Below are 20,667 nucleotides of genomic sequence, written 5' to 3'. Positions count from 1 at the left end.
TTTCACAAACTTCAGCAAAACTGTGACGAAAATTTAATTCCCAGAGGGTCCAATAGGAAACGAAAGTACTCCTAGCCTGTTCGGAGTTTTCAAAGATTGCTAAAGCAAGTGTTATGTCTACTTCCTCTATTAAAACAAAGTGGTATAAAAAGCGTATTTGGAGCCATTGTCGATTAAAAAAAGTCCAAAATTTCGCAGCAAAAACCTTGACAAAATAAAAAACATAGCAGGACAAGTCCTGACGTACAAAGGACGTACATTTTCATTGACTAAACAAATAACTAGACCTAGAACGGACTATGACTGAATTGGGAAAACCATTTCTAAAAAAATCAGATCAAAAATAAAAAAAAATCAATGTCAAAATGCCTTATGTGAACAAAAAACCACTAGCAAGAAATGGAAATTTGGAAAAAAAACGAGGCAAAGAATGAACTATGAATGGATTGGGAAAACCATTTAGAAAAAAAATCCAATCCAAAATCTCAAAAAAAACAGTAAAAATCAATAAAACAGTGAAATTGCCGTATGTGAACAAACAACCACTAGCGAGAAAGCGAATTATTGTTCAAACACCGCTTTCTCACTCTACTTTAAAATTAGAGCGAAAAAATTTAACGTCGCAAAACCACTCGCTTTTTCGCACCACCTCCTGTTGCGGCGTGACCAAAATCACTACTCCAATTTGACTTCAAAAATCATGAAAATGTGTGAACAGATCTTACAAAAACACAGCGCCCCAATATAATTCACATTCTTTGAATTGTAAAAAACCAAGAGAAGGCCAATAATAGCCCCAGCTATCGCTGTGCGGTTATAAATATACTTTGTTAGAAATTTATAAAAGCTGTTTGAAAACAGTTAAGATAGCCTTTCAAAGTGGACTTTCTGTTTTCGATTGAGCTGATTAGTTTCTTTCAACATTAATGTCTCGCGCATCGTGGTTATCAAAATTCAAGTACAGATTTGAAAAAATTGAAATTTATATTCTGTTTTATGAAGGCCTTGATAATTGTTTTTCCTCAAGCTCTCCTTGTTTTGGGTTTCCTTGACACTAAAATAAGTATTGAACTGCTCTCTTACAACGAAGGATACCGTAATTTTCATGGAACGTGTTTAGGAGGGACAACTCAATAGACATGCAAAAGCATGTCCAAAAAACATGTTTTTAGTTTTTTTAATATATTTAATTAATTTCCATTTGAATGACGCAATACGGTCCGCTTCTGTAGTCAGACAAACACTCATACAGATAACCTTTATAATGTTATCTCAACCTTTCGTCCTTCACGATGAAACCCCCTTCCAAGCATTCAAAACCTTCTCAAAAGGCTGATTAGAATTGGTCAGTTTATTTGAGTTTCCTAATACTTGCGTCCACTGAAATTCAAAGAAAAAAGGAAGCTATACAAATTTCCATCATTTTAACCTCAAATAATAACTTACATAAATGCACACTCACTCAAGATACAATCAACATGAACTAGGCAGGAAAAAGACAATTTGGGTAGGCTTTCAAAAACATAGACAATTTCTCGAGGCTTAAAATCTTAATGACGTAAATTTCATTGTTGTTTTTTTTCAATATTCGCATTGATTTTAAGGTGAAATAATTCCGACCCCATTTAACGCTGAAATTTGTTTTATGATTCTCAAATGTTACCTAACGTTAAATTTGTCTGATGATAATGCTTTAAAACAATAAATACCGCCTCTGTTACATAAGCGCAGACATGAAAAAACACGAGTTCATAAAAATTGGTAAACAGTACCCATTATATCACCGTTGACCTTCAAATTAGTGTTATTTAGACGGCTCTTGTGCGTCTGGGCGTTTTCCAGGAATCAGTGAAACTATTTAAGAAAAAACGAAAAAAAAATTCAAACAAATCTTCAATCGTATTTTTGAGGAATTTAAAAGAGACCCTCGCATTCAATTGTTGGATTGTTCATCTTGGAAACATGTAAGGTTTAAAAACTAAATTTTCTTGGGTTCCAATTTGAATAATAAATTTTTTTCAGTAATGACATTGCTATTATAATTGATACTTTGCACTGCCATTTTGTTTTGCGCAATCTACTCATTTGTTTTTGCACAGCAATAATGGATTGAATTCAGTGTTCTTTTTCTTTAATTTTTATTATGAGCCTACAGAAATTGCAAAAGAAAGAAAAAAATGTAAATTAAAGAAAGATAACATTGATAACCGTCTTATCTCTACTCACTGCTTCCATACAAACTTATTAGCAAAAAGTCCGCTGAGTACAAAATTAATTTTTCATTTTTAGGGTTCTGCTTTTTAGTATGATCAAGAAAAACCATCAGAACTCCTGTTTTTGAAATCACGAGACACTCAGTCTCCAATAAATAATGACTGCTCATAGAAGATAATCATGGCAGCGCTTAGATTCATCGTGTCAGTCATTTATTCCATCCATTATATTCAAACTCAATAAATTACTCTTTCTCGAGGTAGATTCACAGCTTACAAATTTGTGCATATTTCATCGACGACCATTCGTGTGTCTGTTTGCATGCATGCGTAGCTGAGGTGTAGATTCATAAGTATTTGTGCATATGCACTGGTTGTTCACATGCAAATTACATTAAAAAAGAATTAAGTAAACAGAAAGTCTCAAGTTGAAAGCCGGTTGCATGGTTTTTTTCATCACACAAACTCGTTTTTTTTCTACGAACGGCATATTCGGGTTCATACAAAACGTCAACCCTAGTTTCTGGCTAGGTATTCTATCATTACTTGGTGAGATCAATCCAATTTCTATTTACTAACTATCGCTACAGTTTCAGCTTGATTTTATTTTAACACAGCAACTCTAAGACAATCAACTTTTTAATGAATGGAAAAAGGCAGGTCTCTGAAAGTTGTTTTTGTAACGCACCCAAGCATATTATATCAAGATGACTGACACAATTACAAGTTCATCGAAATGCACAAAAAAGCTGATAAACGAAGTAATACCACTAAAAGAAATAAAACGAAATAAAAAATTTAAAGAAAGATTTGGGACATCAACAACAACTTTATAATCAAGCGGTCAAAAAATCAATACTTGAGAAGCCAAAACAACAAGTTGATAGCAAACTTGATAAATGCAAAGACAACAGACAAAACTATAGCGAATCCCACTGGTAAAAGACAATTTTACTAGTTTGTCCCCCGGTTTACGAACCAATTAATGATCTCTGGAAGGACGTCCAAACTAGTTCGTCAAAATGACATTATTAATGAGGCGGCTATCCATTCATATCCATCATAAACAATTAAAGACCGGAACAACATTGTCAACAATTATATGCCAACTAAAGCAGAACGTTTGGTAGTTCATACTTGACACAATTCAATTTATCAGGGTTTGCCAGTTGAACAGTTAGGAGCCCTGTTGTCAAACTGTGTGAAGAAAGTTGAACCATATCGTCTAGCGTTTTGCAAACTGCCAAATGTGAAGAATGGTTCATTTGTTCGAGAAAGTAAAAATGCTGAAATTCATAAATTTAACTGCGCGCTGAATGACGTAGCAGGTGAATTACGAGACAAATTCCAAAATACTGACATTAATTAAAATTTTGGACAAGGCAGTTACTCCAAAGGATAGCAATCATCCAAACAGAAATGGAATTCAAAAAATGGTGTTCAAGATAAATTATATTTCAAGTGCAGGTATCAGCCTGCTGGATGCAATGTGTCCATGAGACAAACTAAAAAGCGGTAAAAATGTTAAAACTGTAATTCAAATGGCAATATAGGAAAAAATGCATTGGGTTGACTTCGAATTTTAAAAATGGCTCTTTTCCACTGGAAAATTGTTGCGCTTTTGAACTTAATATTTTTGAAGAAAACCAAAAACGTTCAAATGTTTTCTGAAAAGTCACTCAGCCTTCATTCACAGCGATATTAAAAAGAGTCACATAATTCAAAAAATAAAAATTTAGGGTTTTGGTCCCCAGATTTTATATACCAACTACTAATTATCTATTATCTTAGTTTACTTTGTGGTGACTTATATTTCAAGTGCAGGTATCAGCCTGCTGGATGCAATGTGTCCATGAGACAAACTAAAAAGCGGTAAAAATGTTAAAACTGTAACTCAAATGGCAATAAAGGAAAAAATGCATTGGGGTGACTTCGAATTTTAAAAATGGCTCTTTTCCATTGGAAAATTGTTGCGCTTTTGAACTTAATATTTTTGCAGAAAACAAAACGTTCAAATGTTTCCTGAAAAGTCACTCAGCCTTCATTCACAGCGATTTTAAAAAGAGTCACATGATTCAAAAAAAAAATTTAGGGTTTTGGTCTCTAGATTTTATATACCAACTATTAATTATCTATTATCTTAGTTTACTTTGTGATGACTTATATTTCAAGTGCAGGTATCAGCCTGCTGGATGCAATGTGTCCATGAGACAAACTAAAAAGCGGTAAAAATGTTAAAACTGTAACTCAAATGGCAATATAGGAAAAAATGCATCGGGGTGACTTCGAATTTTAAAATTGGCTCTTTTCCATTGGAAAATTGTTGCGCTTTTGAACTTAATATTTTTGCAGAAAACAAAACGTTCAAATGTTTTCTGAAAAGTCACTCAGCCTTCATTCACAGCGATTTTAAAAAGAGTCACATAATTCAAAAAATAAAAATTTAGGGTTTTGGTCCCTAGATTTTATATACCAACTATTAATTATCTATTATCTTAGTTTACATTGTGGTGACGTCAGACCTAATCCAGGGCCCAATCTTGCGAATCCACACAATCGAAAATTACGAAAGACTTAGCAAACTTTGTTTGTTTACTGTTTTTTATAAGAATATGCAGAGTGTCAATAACAATTTTCAATCTGCTGGGAAATAACAAGCTTTCACAGCAACAAGACAACGTGCTTGATAATTATCGAATTTTAGATAAACGGTAAACAACACATACCACTGAATTTTCTCAGCAAAAAGCATTATTCCATTTATCATAGAAACAGTTGTAACAATTGGTTGTAACAGTTATCGCGGGGTGGTGGAGTAGGAATATGGATACCCAATACCTTCAAATATAATATCAGGAGTGATATAAAATCAATTAATAGAAACTTTTCTGAATCGTTGTGGGTTGAAGTACAAGAACCATTTAAAGAAAGCCCCTTTTTATTGTTCTAATAAAAAGCTGGTGAGAATTTTTTCTTAATGAATTTATATCAGAAATCTCAGGAGCATATTCAGGAAAAGACACCATTATATTTTTCGGAGACTACAAATAAAATTGCTTACAACAAAAAGAAAAAAAACAACTTAACAGAATATGCTTCCAATAAAGAGTTAGACATCGTATATACAAGTCAACCAACTTGGACAAATGGAAACACTACACCAATAACTGAACATTGCTTGACCACACAAAATCAATTTTCATACAATAGTGTTGGAAAAAAATTTTGGAAATGATCATTTTTCACAATTATTTTCGTCTTTGCAAATCGACAATGAAAAAAGTATAGTGTAATTTATCAAGAGATACCAGAACATTTTCTAGAGCTGAACTAAATAAAAGAATAGCAACAACAGATTGAAGACAAATGTAACAACCAAACGATGCAAATTCCACCTTTCAACTCTTTTCAGATTTGTTCAAAAATGTTGTCAACAATTTAGGTCCTCCAAAATTTGGAGAAATAACAAAAAAGTCCAAAGAAAATAAGAGCTTAACTTAAAAATTGGCAGACGTTTCTGCATTTTAATCATACAAAATAATCCGAAATAATGCCACGAGTCGACAATTGAAAAACCAAGTTATGAGTATACAAACAATTGTTCGAGACTCTTCCTGATTCAACGCAAAATATAGATATTTATAACAACAAAACTCAAACCAGAAGTGAAAAACAACGACAGTTCCCAAATTCGGTACAAAAAATATTTAAAAAGCTATTAAGAAAGTTGTCCTGGATTCATACCCTGATGGTCTTTCACATGCTGTAGAATACATATTGGAACACATTTAGTTTGCAAATAACGAATATATTTCGAACAATGTTTTACCAGATGTCCAAAAAAACATAGGTAACTCCAATCTATGAAAAAGGTGATCCACTTGAATCGGAAAACTACAGACTAACTTCAGTGACACCAACTCTTGCTGAAACATTTGAAAGGCTACTACAACAAATGCTAGAACATGGAAGAACATAATATAAACAAAATCAATTCGGTTTTCTGGAAAATAAATTGTTGACTGACACTGTCATTTATTTAATTAAATCAATAAACAAACTTTTAGAACAAAATGAAACCGCTATTGGCATTTTGAAGATCGAGCAAAAGTTTTCAACTCTCAGGAAAATTTTAACTTTCAGAAAATTTCATCACGAAATTTTTTGTCAAAGAGCGCGTTTGATATGGAATCGAAAACTATGCTAGGATCTTTTCCTTTTAATGCATTAAAAAGAATCAAATATTCAAATTGGGTGACAGTTAACCACGGAGTCCCTCAAGTGACTTGGGCCCAAGATTTTTATACTGTATATTAACGATATATCGGAAAATATGAAAATTGAAGGAGTTTTACAATTCGCAGATGTATTACATGTCACTCCAAAACGGCAAAACGGATCAACAACTTCCAACGTAACAAAAATCGACAGTATCTTTCAAAAAACTGATAATTACTTGAAACAGAATATGTTAACATTGAGTAGAGATAAGACCGAAGGACTTGTTTTTCCCCAAAAAAATCAGCATCACATTGAGCAATTTCATTATAATGGTAATACAAAACCGAAGGTCAGCTGTCGTTATCTGGGACTCAATGAGACATCTTTCAACATTAAAAGCAAGAATTGTATTTTTTAAATCACTAGTGCTGTCACGTTTCAATTTAATTGCAATTTTTTTCCGATCCTTGCAGGCTTCATCACTCCAGAGAATAAATAGGCAAATAAATTCGGGTATCAAGGTTTTGCATATGCCTAAAAAATTGAAAGTGCAAGGGATCTGCTCACGTTAAAGGGAGGCTCCTTAGAGTAACAGCAGAAAACAGAGTGGGGAATGGGCAGCAGTTTTGGCGAATAGTAAATAATAAGAACAGAACACCTAAGCCAATGGCAAGCAACTTAATGCCCTCGGGCTTTACGGTTTTATACCGCTCCTGATGACGTATGTCAACTCGTTGAGAGGTAAAAACGATCAAACAAAAATAGTATTGAAAAGACCAACAGGACCCCAATAAGTGCCCAAAATTCACGTAGAAGCAGTTAATCAATATTAGGCAATTATTTGGCTGTTGAAAAAATTTTAATTGGCTTCATCTCTCATCGGCAAGCTTCCTCGAATAATCAGCGCGCAATGCCTAGATCAAATAGTTTTGTGAGTCAAAGAGTAGTGTACAACTTTGAATAACAGAAAGTTCGAAAAAAGTTTAGAAATACCGCAAATATGACAACCGTTTGAAGTTGTTCAGGGCACATTATAACGCTGCAATATTAGAACACAACCGACTCACGTCGGGCAAATTGCTCTCAAACGACGGGCGAGCGGTTGGCTTCGTCAGTAGCTAGCCACGGGGGGCACCGGGGGCTGGCTGATGGGGGGCAACACTGGGTTGGGGAGCAACAGCGCGGTGGGGGGTGTCTCAACATCTAAGAACCGCTCTTCACACCATAAGTATAAGTCTCCAAAACAGTTTGGGCTGAAACAGAGCTGAAAGGCTCTATGAGCACTTAATGCCCACTGGGTGCTACCTGTTTATCCCTTTTTGAGGACGAAAAGTCAAAAGCGTCAGACGAAAAATCGTTCAAGCGAAAAATCGCATAAAAAAAGACCGACAGGACTAATATAATTGCTACAAACTTCGTTTGAGAGCAATTAATCAACCCAAACAAGCAATCTAATTTCCTTTACATTGCCATTAGCCGTCAAACTGATCTATTTCTTTTGCTTAGATAACTTTTCTCCATTACGAATCTACAGCTTCAGAGGAGTAAACAATTTATGCCCACAAAGATAGAAGATAAGGGCTAGGCTTACCCGAGATATTCAAATTTCCATACAGTTTAAAAACCCGTACTAACCTTCCCACGCAATCTAGCGGAGAGTACTGAAAAGTCGTGATCTTTCGAATGTCCATTTGAGTCAGATCCACCACTACCCAATTCATAACGACTTAATCTGTCTGAAGTTGCACTACCAGTACTACCATTACTCAGCAGCCTCCCCGATCTGGTACTAGCACCATTAATACTACTGTAGCTGCTTGTAAAACTATCGCCTATGTTATAATTGGACGAGATCGCGTCCTTTTTGTTAGTATCTTTAGTAGCAGTTCTGTCTAGGTCCAAGCGATCATAGTCGCGATAACGTCTGTAACTGCTTCGAGTGCTATCAATATCGTCTTCTTTCTGACTTGAAGTCGAGTTAAATCTGTAAGATGTTGACATTATTGGAGGATGTTATAGTCAATCACATGCAAGACAATTTTAGCAAATAGTGCAGTTAAACGTCAGAAGTAAACGTTTTCAAAAAGCCAAAGTTAAGCAATGATTATGAATGAACTCGTATGAAGTACAAACTTCGTAATATGACCAGGAAGCTAACTGCTTTGCATGCTAACGGCACTTAAGCGAAACTTTTACGATATTCTTTTCGATTATTGACAACCGTCAAAAGTTAATCTGCTTGTCTTTCACAACTTACTCGCATCCTAGTTGTGGAATTTTGCTGCAACTACATAATTAATATGTAACCGTATATATAATTGATTAGATTAGTTATTACACAAATTATTACTGATTAAGTTAGTGATCAATCAACATTAAAGAGGGTAAGTTTCGATGCAACATGCAAAATTCACTAATACGCCACAATACACACGCGGACAAAACAGTTAATAATCGGACTTGACTGGTTATAATTATAATACCATCAATATTAAAACCTGCATAAGAGTGTAGAATCTCTCAAGTGTACGTAATTCGTTCTCTGTGACTTTGTAGATTGAGGTCAAATTGTGATAAAGAGGGGTCAACCGGCTGTTTTGTCTGGCATTAACAGTTCAACAATGAACCAACCACAAAGCCGGTAACAAACTTTGAAGCAGTGATCGATAATATTGCAAACGATGGTACGTACAGACAATAATAACAAGTACTAAACAACAATGAAAACAAAGCTATAACTATGCGCGCGTTTTGATCTGAATATTTGCAAATGAATAGAAACAGAGGAAATGATCATGAATCATGCACACATATAAGGGTTCCAAATTTTAGTCTCAAGATCTTCTCAAAATAGGAAATAATGGATGGTCTGATTGAAGAACTAAATCAATAAGGCTGCGACGTGGTTTGGTTTGCGGTGATGATTGTGACTACACATAAAGGGTGATTGATTGGTGATAAATATCTGATCATGCGATAACTGAAAAGAACATAAAACGTGAAAACAAACTTGAAAAGTACTAAATCTACGCGGCTATTTTGTCAAGTATTTATTTCCCTACAATTTAACCCTTACATCATTCCACTCCGATTTTAATCCTTATTACAATTGGTACTATTAACATTAAAGATTAGTAAAAGGATACGCGGGTAACGAATTTCGGTACTAACAAAAAAGGGGATATGACGTAGGGTTTCGGGGTGAAAAGTTTGCGGTGTGAAATAATGTGGTGAAAAAATAAGCAATGCTAAATGAATCGACAAGAAAAGAAGTTTAAACCATTTGAATAATGAGCGGCAACTTCATACACCCAAACAAATTAAACCAATTTGATATTCTTTTTTGATTGTACGCACCAGTAGCTCAAAGGTAGCAAGAAATTTTATATTACGCAATGAGAGCCAGTAATCTACCCAACAACGGTTTAGAAAAATATTTGACTTTTCTTCAATATTTTCGCTTTTTTTCAATATACAGTTCGACATCTCCAACTTTCCCCTTGAAAAATGCCTTTGCATATTTGTTTAATTTCAGATTCCAGTTGCCCCGGCGAAGCAACCTTTGCAAACAAACGGTAAATTAGGATATAGCTATCGCATAATATTTCAGCTCTATGTGAGTATAAAATTCTACGATAGGATAGATATCGTTTATTTGTATAATATTGGTTTCTGCCAGCGATAACCGGTATACTTGCTTGTAACAAAAACAGCCGAAAATAGTCTTTTGTCACTCAGCGGAGAGATCGAAACGCCCAGTGCTATTCATCTGCAATTATAGGAAAAATTCTATGATGGTCTAGATTAACATGATCGCACAACCATAAAGCACCCGAAAATGACCATTTTGATAAAAGCCAAGCTAGCGGAAATCCGGCTAACCATTAGATAGATTTCAATTAATTTGGAAAAAAATGCAGATTTCTGCTATTGTTCCCTCAAAAACCTTAAAAACGATTGTTGACCAGTGAGCTGAAGAAAACACATAAATAGACAGTATACGAAAAAAAGCTTGTTTTGCATAAATTTGCTTAAATTTTAGTTTTTGCATTTTTCACATCGGGCGGGAGCATCTTCACAGAGCAAAAATTATTCCAATCTGAAAGACTGTTCCAAAATCAACTCTTTTGATAAATGCCAAGCTAACTTTGATGCCCACTAAAGTAGTTGATGGCGTTCCTTCCCCAAAGTAAAAATGAAAAGTATCAAAATTTCTAAGATTTCATTTGAACAATTTTCACCTCTTAATTGATCACAACCAATTATTGCCAGTGAATAAATCTTTCTATAGTTACAGAGAGGATAACAAAAAAGTATTTTGGGCGCGCAAACAAATTAGAAAAACATTTGTTGATACAATTCTCAAAAATTGCAGTAAGTTACCAAATACTAGTTACTAAAATTACAGAAAAACAACACGAAAAACAACACAATTTTCAGAATTGTAAATTTAACATCTATCAAAATTGAGTTATAGTAAAAAATAATTAACATTCTAAGTTTTTTCGGAAAAAGTATAAAAACAATCAACATAGATGGCAGATTGCCAGAAAATAGCCGCAATAGGTTCGTAGATCTGCAGTCTCAAAAAAACTGTAAAAAAGACACCAAAAAATGCTCTTTTCATTAAAGGAGATTCTATATTTTGGTTAAGAATCTGCATAAGTTACCACTCTTAGCTGCTCTGGAATAAACTTCATTTAGAGTGACACGCATTCACTTGACCTTATCTCTGAGTTACGGTATAGAAAAGTCAATTTCAAAGTGAAGAAGTTATTGTTTAGAAAAAGGTAAGTGAAGTGTGACCAAAATCTTAATCATGCGAATGAACGAAAAAAACTCGCTCCACTAAGAGTGAAAAATGACGTCACACACGCACTTCTGTTGAAATTGTGTGAACCACTCAACAAAAAGCAAATTTGAAGTGGTTGTGACATTATATGGTCGTAAGAAAAATCTTGACGAAATAAAAAAACCCAGAGAAGGCCAATAATAGCCCCAGCTGTCGCTGCGCGGCTATTAAAAAGATTTGAGGTTTGTAGTTTTGATTCTACTGTCAAGCCGTGTCAGCCTCAAGCGTTTTGTTGTGGCATTTAGGGCAGCCGTCAATTTTAGGTGGCTATAAATTGATTACAAAAATTTTATTTTGCTTTTAATATCAATACAAAAACTGCTGTGATACCAAAATTAAATCAGAGTGTATTTTCTTCGTTTGTTTCATAAACAAGCACGGTGTCCCGTTAATGTTTTTGCTCCAAAAGTCGTTTTTCCTAAATTTCTTTCTATTGCGAGAAAAACCTACTCCCAACCGTTGAGTGATGAGATATTTGCAAACAATCAACTTGTAAGCGATGAGAAGGGAAATCACAAAAGTCGGGAAACGTTTGGAGACATTAAAAGCCGTTGTTTTGTTTCTTGTTCACTCTCTTATACCATGACCACAAAAAACGTGTTCTCCTAGCTCTAAACTCAATCACATTCGGAAAGAAAATTTGACAAAAGATAAGGGCTTCGCCCAATTTCATTTCACGGCCCTTAAAAACTAGTGAAGTAAAGAAAATGAGCGCGCTAAAAAATACTTACGAGTTATTTAGACCTGAAAATACAATCAAGATATTGCCCCCGTTAACAAGAAAAAAGATTTTGAAAGAAGCAAGAATCTTACAGAAGGCCAACTTGAAACATACCCGGCAGATTGCCGGAAAATAGCCGCCGTTGATTCCAATAAGCATGATTGGGATTGAACGAAGAATATATTAAAAAAAAAGATTTTTGTACAAAAATATTTTTTAAGTCCGATTTATTTTGATGGCATTTCGTAGTTGAACATACTTCTGTTTCTTAGAGAGAGGCTACAGGGGCTACTATCAATACCAATAAGCATTAGAGATGGTAACTAAGACCTATAGGAACGATGTTCAAATAGCGGGCATCTAAAATTGGGCTTTATGGGTTTATCCCGTTTCTATTTCTGACTTCAATTTTTTATACCGACTCTGTTCATTTTGAATTGCTTCGCTTAGCAACTGATGTTCAAATTCACTTTTAGCAGAATGAGAGAAGAGAGAAACTAGCCTAGAGAAGTCAAAAAGATTTCACGCAAAATGTCGAAAAAGCGGCAAAATGGTAAAGCGAAAAAAAGTTTGACGAAGTAAAAAAAAACATAGCAGGACAAGTCCTGACGTACAATTCAAAGAATTTTCATTGACTAAACAGAAAAACTAGACCAAGAATGGACTATGAGTGAATTGAGAAAACCATTTTTTTAAAAATCAGATCAAAATTTAAGAAAAAAAACAGAAAATCAATGTCAAAATGCCGCATGTGAACAAAAAAACCACTAGAGAGAAATGAAAATTCAATTCAAACAAAAAACTAGGCCTAGAATGAGCTGTGAATGGATTGGTAAAACCATTTAGAAAAAAATCCGATCCAAAAAATCGAAAAAACAGTAAAAATCAGAGTGAAATTGCCGCATGTGAACAAAAAACCACTACCGAGAAACCGAATTTTTGTTCAAACACCATTTTCTCACTCTACTTTAAAATTAGAGCGAAAAAAAATTCACGCCGCAAAATCACTCGCTTTTTCGCTCCATTTCCTGTTTCGGCGTGACCAAAATCACGACTCCAATTTGACTTCAAAAATCATGAAAATGTGTGAACAGATCTTAAAGAAAAAATAAAACATAGCCGGAAGAATTCCGGAAACGACTCGAAGTGAAAATCCATTTAAAAGCCATCCAACTACGCCTCAAACAAAACCCGCCCTCACTAATTTATGATTATCTTGAAACAAAGTCATGAAACAAAAACGTAAAAACAATAAAATCAAATCTGTTAAATAATGATAAAAAATCTGATCAAATTTTGTTATAAAATGAGATCCCGAAAAAAACTATCTCTGCAAAATAACTTCATCAAACCAACTAGTACTCACAAAAACCACTTACGTAAATTTTGAAAAAAATACTTTAGACTAAATTATGAAAAAAAGCTCTTAACAACTTTCACTGAAAAACTGGAAAAAATTACTAATTTTTTTAATATCTCAAAAAACATACAAATCCAAAGAAAAATTCACTTCAGCCAATAGGGTATCCAGATGCTCGCAAAACAATAGGCAAGTCATAATAGGCAAAGAAACTTGGCTAAAAACAGAAAAAAAAACGAAAAACTGCAAAAAATTAAGAAAAAAAGTTCCAATTTTCGCCATTTTTTTGTCATAATTCTCAACAAAAAATGATTCTTACCCACAAAACTGTAACTAATTGTTATCATAATATTGCTAAAGTAGAAGGGGTTTCTTCAATACCCATTTGAGCCAGTAAAACAAAATAATCGTCAAAAAAACGCAAAAATTAGCCCGAAAATCAGCAAAATACATTAAAAACCACCGAATTATCATAAAATTCATATGAATTTCCAGAAACCTTCAAACCACTACCGAAACCAGCCTAAAATTAAAACAAAATCATAACCAAACCTCTTAACGAAAACAAATAAAAAAAACTGCTTCAAAACGCCGCACGTGAACAAAAAATTTCGCTCGCTTAGAGAAAATTTTTTCACACATCAATTTCTTGCTCTCTCAAAAATAGGGGTATGAACAAAAACCACTCTCTTTTCGCTCCGCTCTTCACTTTTGTTCAGCGACAAAATCACTCCAAATTTTTTCACGCGTTTCATTTCCCGCTTCAAAAATCACTCAATAAAATTGATTAAAAAAAAAGGACTTCTCCAATATTCCTCTTCGAGTCGTAAAAAAAGACAGCGCCCCAATACAATTCAAATTCTTTGAATTGTAAAAAAAATACGAGCGCAATAATAGCCGGCTGAGAAGATGAGGGCGGCTATTAAAAATATCCCTAATTTGATTTTAAAAAAATTTAATATGTCAGATGACTAACTCTATCGGCGCTGGAAAATAGCAAGCACTGAACTGTTTCGCACATTCTACGATCGCTGACCACGCTACTCTTTCCCAAAACTCTTGAAAGAATCAAAGCTGAAAGTAGTATTATAGCAATGATGCTCTCAGTTTGAGAGTTAAGGACATCTCAGTTTCTCCAGACTTCACAATTTCCCCACACTGATTTTTTTTTGCCTTCTCGGCAGCTTCGAACAACCATACAAATAGCCTATTAAAAGTTCTAAGAGAGCTGCACATGGACTAAATGTCCCCTTTACTGCTTTTCTAGTTATCCTCTTTTGAGGAGGAAAATTCATATGGTCAACAGAAGTAAAGTCAGACGTGTAATCAATCTAGCAAAAAAATGCACTGAAAAACCAACGGGACCCGAAGAATTGCTTAAAACTTCTTACCATCAATTAAACATCCCGCGAAAGAAATAGCTAAATACGCTATAGACAGCTCGGTGGATTAAGGCAACCGAAGTAAATGTCACGTAATAGTTGAATAGTAGAGAAGATTTTTAATACCACGACTTAGCGTAGCGCCCGTACGGTCGAAAAGGTGCCTTAAAAGCAAATTTGAGCGCACAGCTAAATCAAACCAAGCTCAGGTATGAAGGCTAATATTTGGTATCACAGCGGATAGCTTTTTGCACTGTGACAACAGTGATGATCAGCAACATACAATGTAGAGTTTAGACACTAACACAAAGCAACCTGAAGATCAATAAAACTAAATAAAAACAAACAAAAAGCAGATGCCAAATAATCTAAACTAAACGCCGCGATTCACATACACTTCAGACATCTCGAAATACAAACTTTTCCAACGGGTTCAAACGCTGAACTCGCCCCAGCCGCCTTTCCCATGTGTTCGTATAGAGAATTTCTGGGACTAGTCGAGGGCATTGCACTAGTTGCAGCTTGAAGGGGTTGCATGGAATTATTACCACTGGGGGAGACAGTAGTGCCACCCTTTTCCAATATTGCACTGTTCCTATTGCTGTGCTGACCACCAGATTGCTTCCTGTATGGTATACCACTGCCTGTTCCTGAATCTTAAACAACAACTAAAATATAATCTTTATAGTTAATCTCTTAAACACCCACACAAACAAATAAAACTGATTTCTACCCGCTAATGGCTATCGAAAAAGCCATTAGCGTGTAGAATTTTTTTAATGACATTAATGCTGCAACAACTTTATGTCCACAGAGCTATATCATCTCAAAATACAGAAAGCCGTTTATGTTATGATCCCCTTTACGATCATTAGCTGCAATATCAATCTGCAAAAATAGCAGGCACACGTGGGGTTCAAGTGTAATATGCCCTCGACGGGGGAGGGGGGATGTAGACCGGGGAGGGGGATGTAGAAGGGAATCTCTCTTGGACTTTCTTCTCGGCTTCACTAATTCAAATTTGACCACTAATTAAACCACCTAGCGTTTTCAAAACCACTGGCCGTTTTGACACGCTTTGATTAGCAATTAAAAGATCAATTTGATTCGATTGGACACAATCATGTAGATGGAAAGCAGTTCTCACAGATGGTCAACAAAGGGTATATTAAACATGTATAGATTGTGACCCTATTTCATTCAACACATGACAGAGGAATAAAACAGTAAAGGCAATATCAAAGTGAAATAGAGAGAACCAATAATGGTAATTGCATTTGATGTCTCTTGTTCTAGATGAAGGGAAGGAAAAGAATGATTGACAAAATGGTGTGAGTAGGAAACTATAACTCCACTTCACAGTTACTTACATCTCCTCGGCAAGCTGTCTAGACAGGAAAACAAATCTTCGTCAAAATTAAAATCTTCCCCTGTATTTAAGGAATAGTTTCAATCATATCTTCCCTCGGTCTGTCCCTCAGACCCTAGTTGTAAAACATCTGTTGTTAAATAGCACTTTAAGATGTAAAAACAAAATAGTACGTTGTGATGGCGCAGCACCGGAGTCAAGCGGGTTCTATTGCACTTGACATTACGTTACTGTCTAACAACAGAATGTGTATGCAGAGGTATAACAAAAGTTACGCTCACTAACATGGAGGCATCTGCAGAGTATATCCAAAAAGGCAGACGAATCGGATGTAACTCATTACTAGTAATTCAATAGAGTAGAAATTCAAGCATAAGACACCCTGAAACAAACATAAACCAACTATCGTCGGATGATTTGCTCTCGAACGACAGGCTGGGGCGATTTAATTTATAGGGGATGTAGCTTAGAAATGTTTTATGGGTGCAAAGAAAAGCTGTCCCCACCGGAGTCCCAACCGCGAACCTCCAGGAAGTCCGTTTGACATGTTAACCACTACACTACAACTGCTTTGGTTCTTTCGCTGAAAATTGATTTATATTAGCAACAAACTTTATTTAAAAATGAAAGTAACTAAGATCAATCGAACATGAAGAACTCAAGCGCACAAAAAGCCACTTAAGAAGTCAAAGACTGCTCTAAAACAAAAGCACGAAAATGGTCAACGAAAAATTTTGCACAAAAAACACGTTGCTAATAATTGCCTCACATTTCGTTCGAGAGGAATTAAAAATTATCTAACTGTTAGTAAATCTTTTTATCCTTTTACTAACGTATTTCACTTACACAATATATAGATAGAGAAATACACACAGGTCTGATTTATCAGCCATCTTACCAAACTTAACAAGGACTGAGAAACCATATCACATCAAAGTGGATTTTGGTCAACGAAAAAATTCTGAAAGGATTTTCAATCTAAATGCGCTCACATGTGGTTTGAGGCAACGCGTTCCAATTTATGCTATACTATTTCCCAGTACAAATCAACCAATCAAAAGCTGGAAACCTGATATTTTGTTTACTTCATAAATTGAGAAAAATGGTAACTTTTCATCTTTGTTTCAAATTTTTACTCAAAACTTAACGGCGAAATAATGAATAATCGATCGATTCGTAAAAACATTACCAATTACTTTAAAACTTTGAATATAGCCGGCAGATTGCCGGAAAATAGCCGCGATAGACGCTTGAGATCTTCCATGAATTGAAACAACTAAAGAAATAAGATAGACAGATCAACCACCAGTCCTTTAATAGACTACTAGATTTTTGGGTTAAATTAGGACTGTCAATTTTATGACACATACGCTCTAATAGGAAAAAGCCCTGATAGAGCTTTTTCAAAGTTGATATTCGAAGTCAAAAACTCGAAGACTGTTAGGTAGTAAATGAAAGAATATTAACCAATCAGAATCGAGTATTTCTAAATAACAAATACGCATATAAATCGTCCCAAATAAGATTTAAATACGTTCTAATATGCGTAGAAAGTTCCGAAAAAGTTCATTTAACCTAATTTTAAGTAAATATAATCACTATATGTATCGATTAAGCTGGTTTTCGGCTTAATATTTTTAGGTTTTCTAGACAATTGCCGATTGAATACGAACTGATTTGACGTCAATAACATCAGACAAAAAACCAGTAAAAGAGCATCGAAAAAACCTTGCCGTCTAAGTTTTCACTTGTTGCTTTGTACATTACTAATGTTAAAAGGTTGTTGCTATAAAGGAGCTTACACGAATCAATTCAAAATATCGAACTTCTGTTTTATCAGAGTTAATATTGGTGCCGCGACCGGCTTACCAACACACAATTTGAACCAACACACACATTGATAGCTTGGACATTGGTTACTGCTTCGAGTTCATTTGACCCGAATTTTCAATCTGATATTCTTTAAAAATTTGGTGAGCAAGTTTTGAACGTTATCAAGTTCAATGGGGGAGTGACAAGCACTTTTCTCAAGTACTGCAGAAGCATTGAGCTGAAAATCGGAACCTTTATTGGCGAAGATCAATTTGGAAACAAGTCTTACGAGAACACAGACTACTTCATGGCGCGTAACCGTTGGGTGGAGAATAACGAGAAGCCTTTGGATCCTTTCTATGGCTACTTTCGATTTCATGCCTCCCAAATTTCCACACTGATTGGCACAGGTGTTGCAAGCACACAAATTCCGCCAAGAGCATGGGTCTGATTCATTTAACTCGACTTTAAAGAATCGTTTTCCAATCGTTCTCCCTGCAAATGGGCAGTTCTTGGTGTACAACAATCTGTGTTTGGCCGAAGTTAAAGTAGCAACAGCTAATCTGATTGGAAACTTCTACAAAAACTGTAAGACTCCTCCAATACATATTTCTGATGTCTTGAAATTATACTAATGAGAATTTAGACGGCAAAGTTACCCAATCCCTGGTCTTTTAATAATTTTTAAGGGGTAATAAAATTAAACGATTTCTTTAAAAATATCAGTAAAAAGTCGCCATTAACGCTGCACAAACAAAATTTTTGAATCGCGAAAACATCGATTTTGAAAATTTTTGGTAGATTTACCAAAAATTCGAAAAAAATTGATACAGTCGGTTCGTATTAAAAAAAAATAACTTCTGATATAGAGGAAATTGATAGAAAATAATGCTAAATTGTTCAATTTTGAAAATTTTTGGTCAATTTTGAGGCAATTCTAAAAACTTTCGAAAATCAATACCGAATATTGATAAACCGTATTTTTGAGTTTAAAACCGTCCAGTTTACTGGATTACCGATCCGTAAACAAGAATTTGCAAACAAAATTGACCAAAAATAGAAAAAAATGGACAAAAGCATAAAGTTTTGACAAGGTTGTCAAAAATCAATTTCTCAAACAAGAAGCTCGTACTGAACGCCAAGTCAATATCAGTACTGTGCAAGTCAAATTCCAAGTCTAGATATTAGTACTGGTTCAGAGCTATGATCATAACACATCTAAGACTTGTCAGACTTGGCCAAGACCTGGTAAGTCTTAATACACGTGCGAAATTAAAGTTCAGTACGGGAGGTTCGTTAATTGAGTGAAACTCAATAAACACAAAAAGTTGTGAAAATTTTCACAACCTCCGGCCTACCAAAAAAAAAAATGATCGAATCACTATAATTTTGCCTCTTCGCTCGTTTTTGTAACGTTTCGTCCGCGTCCTTTTCGTCCCTTAACATTTCAATTCTCCGTGTTCCGTTTTTTTTCAATAACGTCGCTCTCCCAACACTCCGCTTTTCGTTTTTTTCCGCTTTTTTCCGGATTTCAATTTAGTATATCATATGTGAGGAAGTTTGTTGTTATTTTTGCTGTAGTATGTTGAGTATGCTAGTATGCTGGTTTGTTGTTTAGGTCTTATAGCTTTCTAGGGTGTGACTTAAGTTTATTCTCGAGTTACGGCTGGATTGCCCTTTGACTTTTCAACTTTACTAATTTACTAGCCTTTCTGTTGAAGTATATTTATTTTGCTGCTTTATGTTTGTGTGTACCTGTATGATTGCTAGTTGGTTTGGTCTTGTTGCCTTCCAGGGTGTGACTTAAGTTTATTCTCGAGTTACGGCTGGGTTGTTTCTTGACTTTTCCAACTATCTTAGTCTACAAATACACTATTGTAATTTATTCAATTTTGCTGTAGTTTGTTTAATACCGTTAGTATGCTGATTGTTTGTTTTGGTTTGGGTTTTGCTAGGATGTGACTTAAGTTTATTCTGGAGTTACGGCTAGTTAATTTCTCGACCTTTTCATTCTTTTAGTGTACTACTGCATTGCCGTAAATTAGTTTGTCGTTAAATTTGTCGTTATAAACCCATTATGAACTATGTTAGAGTGTCTTGCAGTAGTTTCTCTCCTTCTTCCTGGGGTGTGACTTAAGTTTGTTCTGGAGTTACGGCTAGGTTGTTTGCTTGAGTTTTTGCTGTGGTCTGCTAACATAGTTCTATCCAACCTCAATTCCCGCCCGTTCTCTCCCACCGTCCCGTTTCGTTGCGTAGCGCGTTTTCCACCCGCTTTCCCGCACGTCCCGTTTCCGTTCCGTCGCGCACTGCTCGCTCGACTTCTCGTCTGTCCCGTTTCCGTCGCGTCGCGCGTTGCTCGCTCGACTTCCCGTCCGTAACGTCTCCGTTTCGTCGCGTTGCTCGCTCGACTTCCCGTGTGTCCTTTGCCTCCCTCCGCGTTGAGCGCATAGCGTTCAGCGCTCCACTTCTGTTTTGTCGGGCACAGTGTGCTCGACGACCTTCTTTGCTCTTTGGGTGGTTTGTTTTACAGACTGTCTACAGTGTGCTGTGTTTGGTGCCTTTTTCGTTCGGTTTGTTTTGCGTGGGTTCGATTTATTTGGAGTGTGCATATAATAATTAACCGTGTGCAGTGGTAGGTTTGCTGGTCTTTGGAAATAATAACATCGTAATGTCTAATAGTCTTGATCAAAAAGTCAAAAAGTTGTACGCTGCCAGGTCAAAGCGTGAGGCTGAATTG

The 20,667-nt window shown here is 35.4% G+C and overlaps 2 protein-coding genes across 2 annotated transcripts in view; both read right to left on the bottom strand.

Annotated features, from left to right (window-relative positions):
- LOC142353412 (small ribosomal subunit protein eS6-like) overlaps positions 1–20,667 on the bottom strand; it is a 330,099-nt gene that overhangs the window by 248,554 nt on the left and 60,878 nt on the right. The window lies entirely within an intron of this gene.
- Positions 1–20,667, bottom strand: part of LOC142353343 (uncharacterized) — a 76,196-nt gene that overhangs the window by 43,590 nt on the left and 11,939 nt on the right. Inside the window, exon 2 of the mRNA XM_075405576.1 lies at positions 15,170–15,405. Within this exon, the coding sequence (XP_075261691.1) occupies positions 15,170–15,405 (236 nt within the window). The remainder of the gene's footprint in view (positions 1–15,169; positions 15,406–20,667) is intronic.

This window comes from Convolutriloba macropyga, chromosome 14 (assembly GCF_964194025.1).
Source record: "Convolutriloba macropyga chromosome 14, txConMacr16.3, whole genome shotgun sequence".
Lineage (NCBI taxonomy): Eukaryota > Metazoa > Xenacoelomorpha > Acoela > Convolutidae > Convolutriloba > Convolutriloba macropyga.
This window is presented reverse-complemented; position numbering and strand designations above follow the sequence as displayed.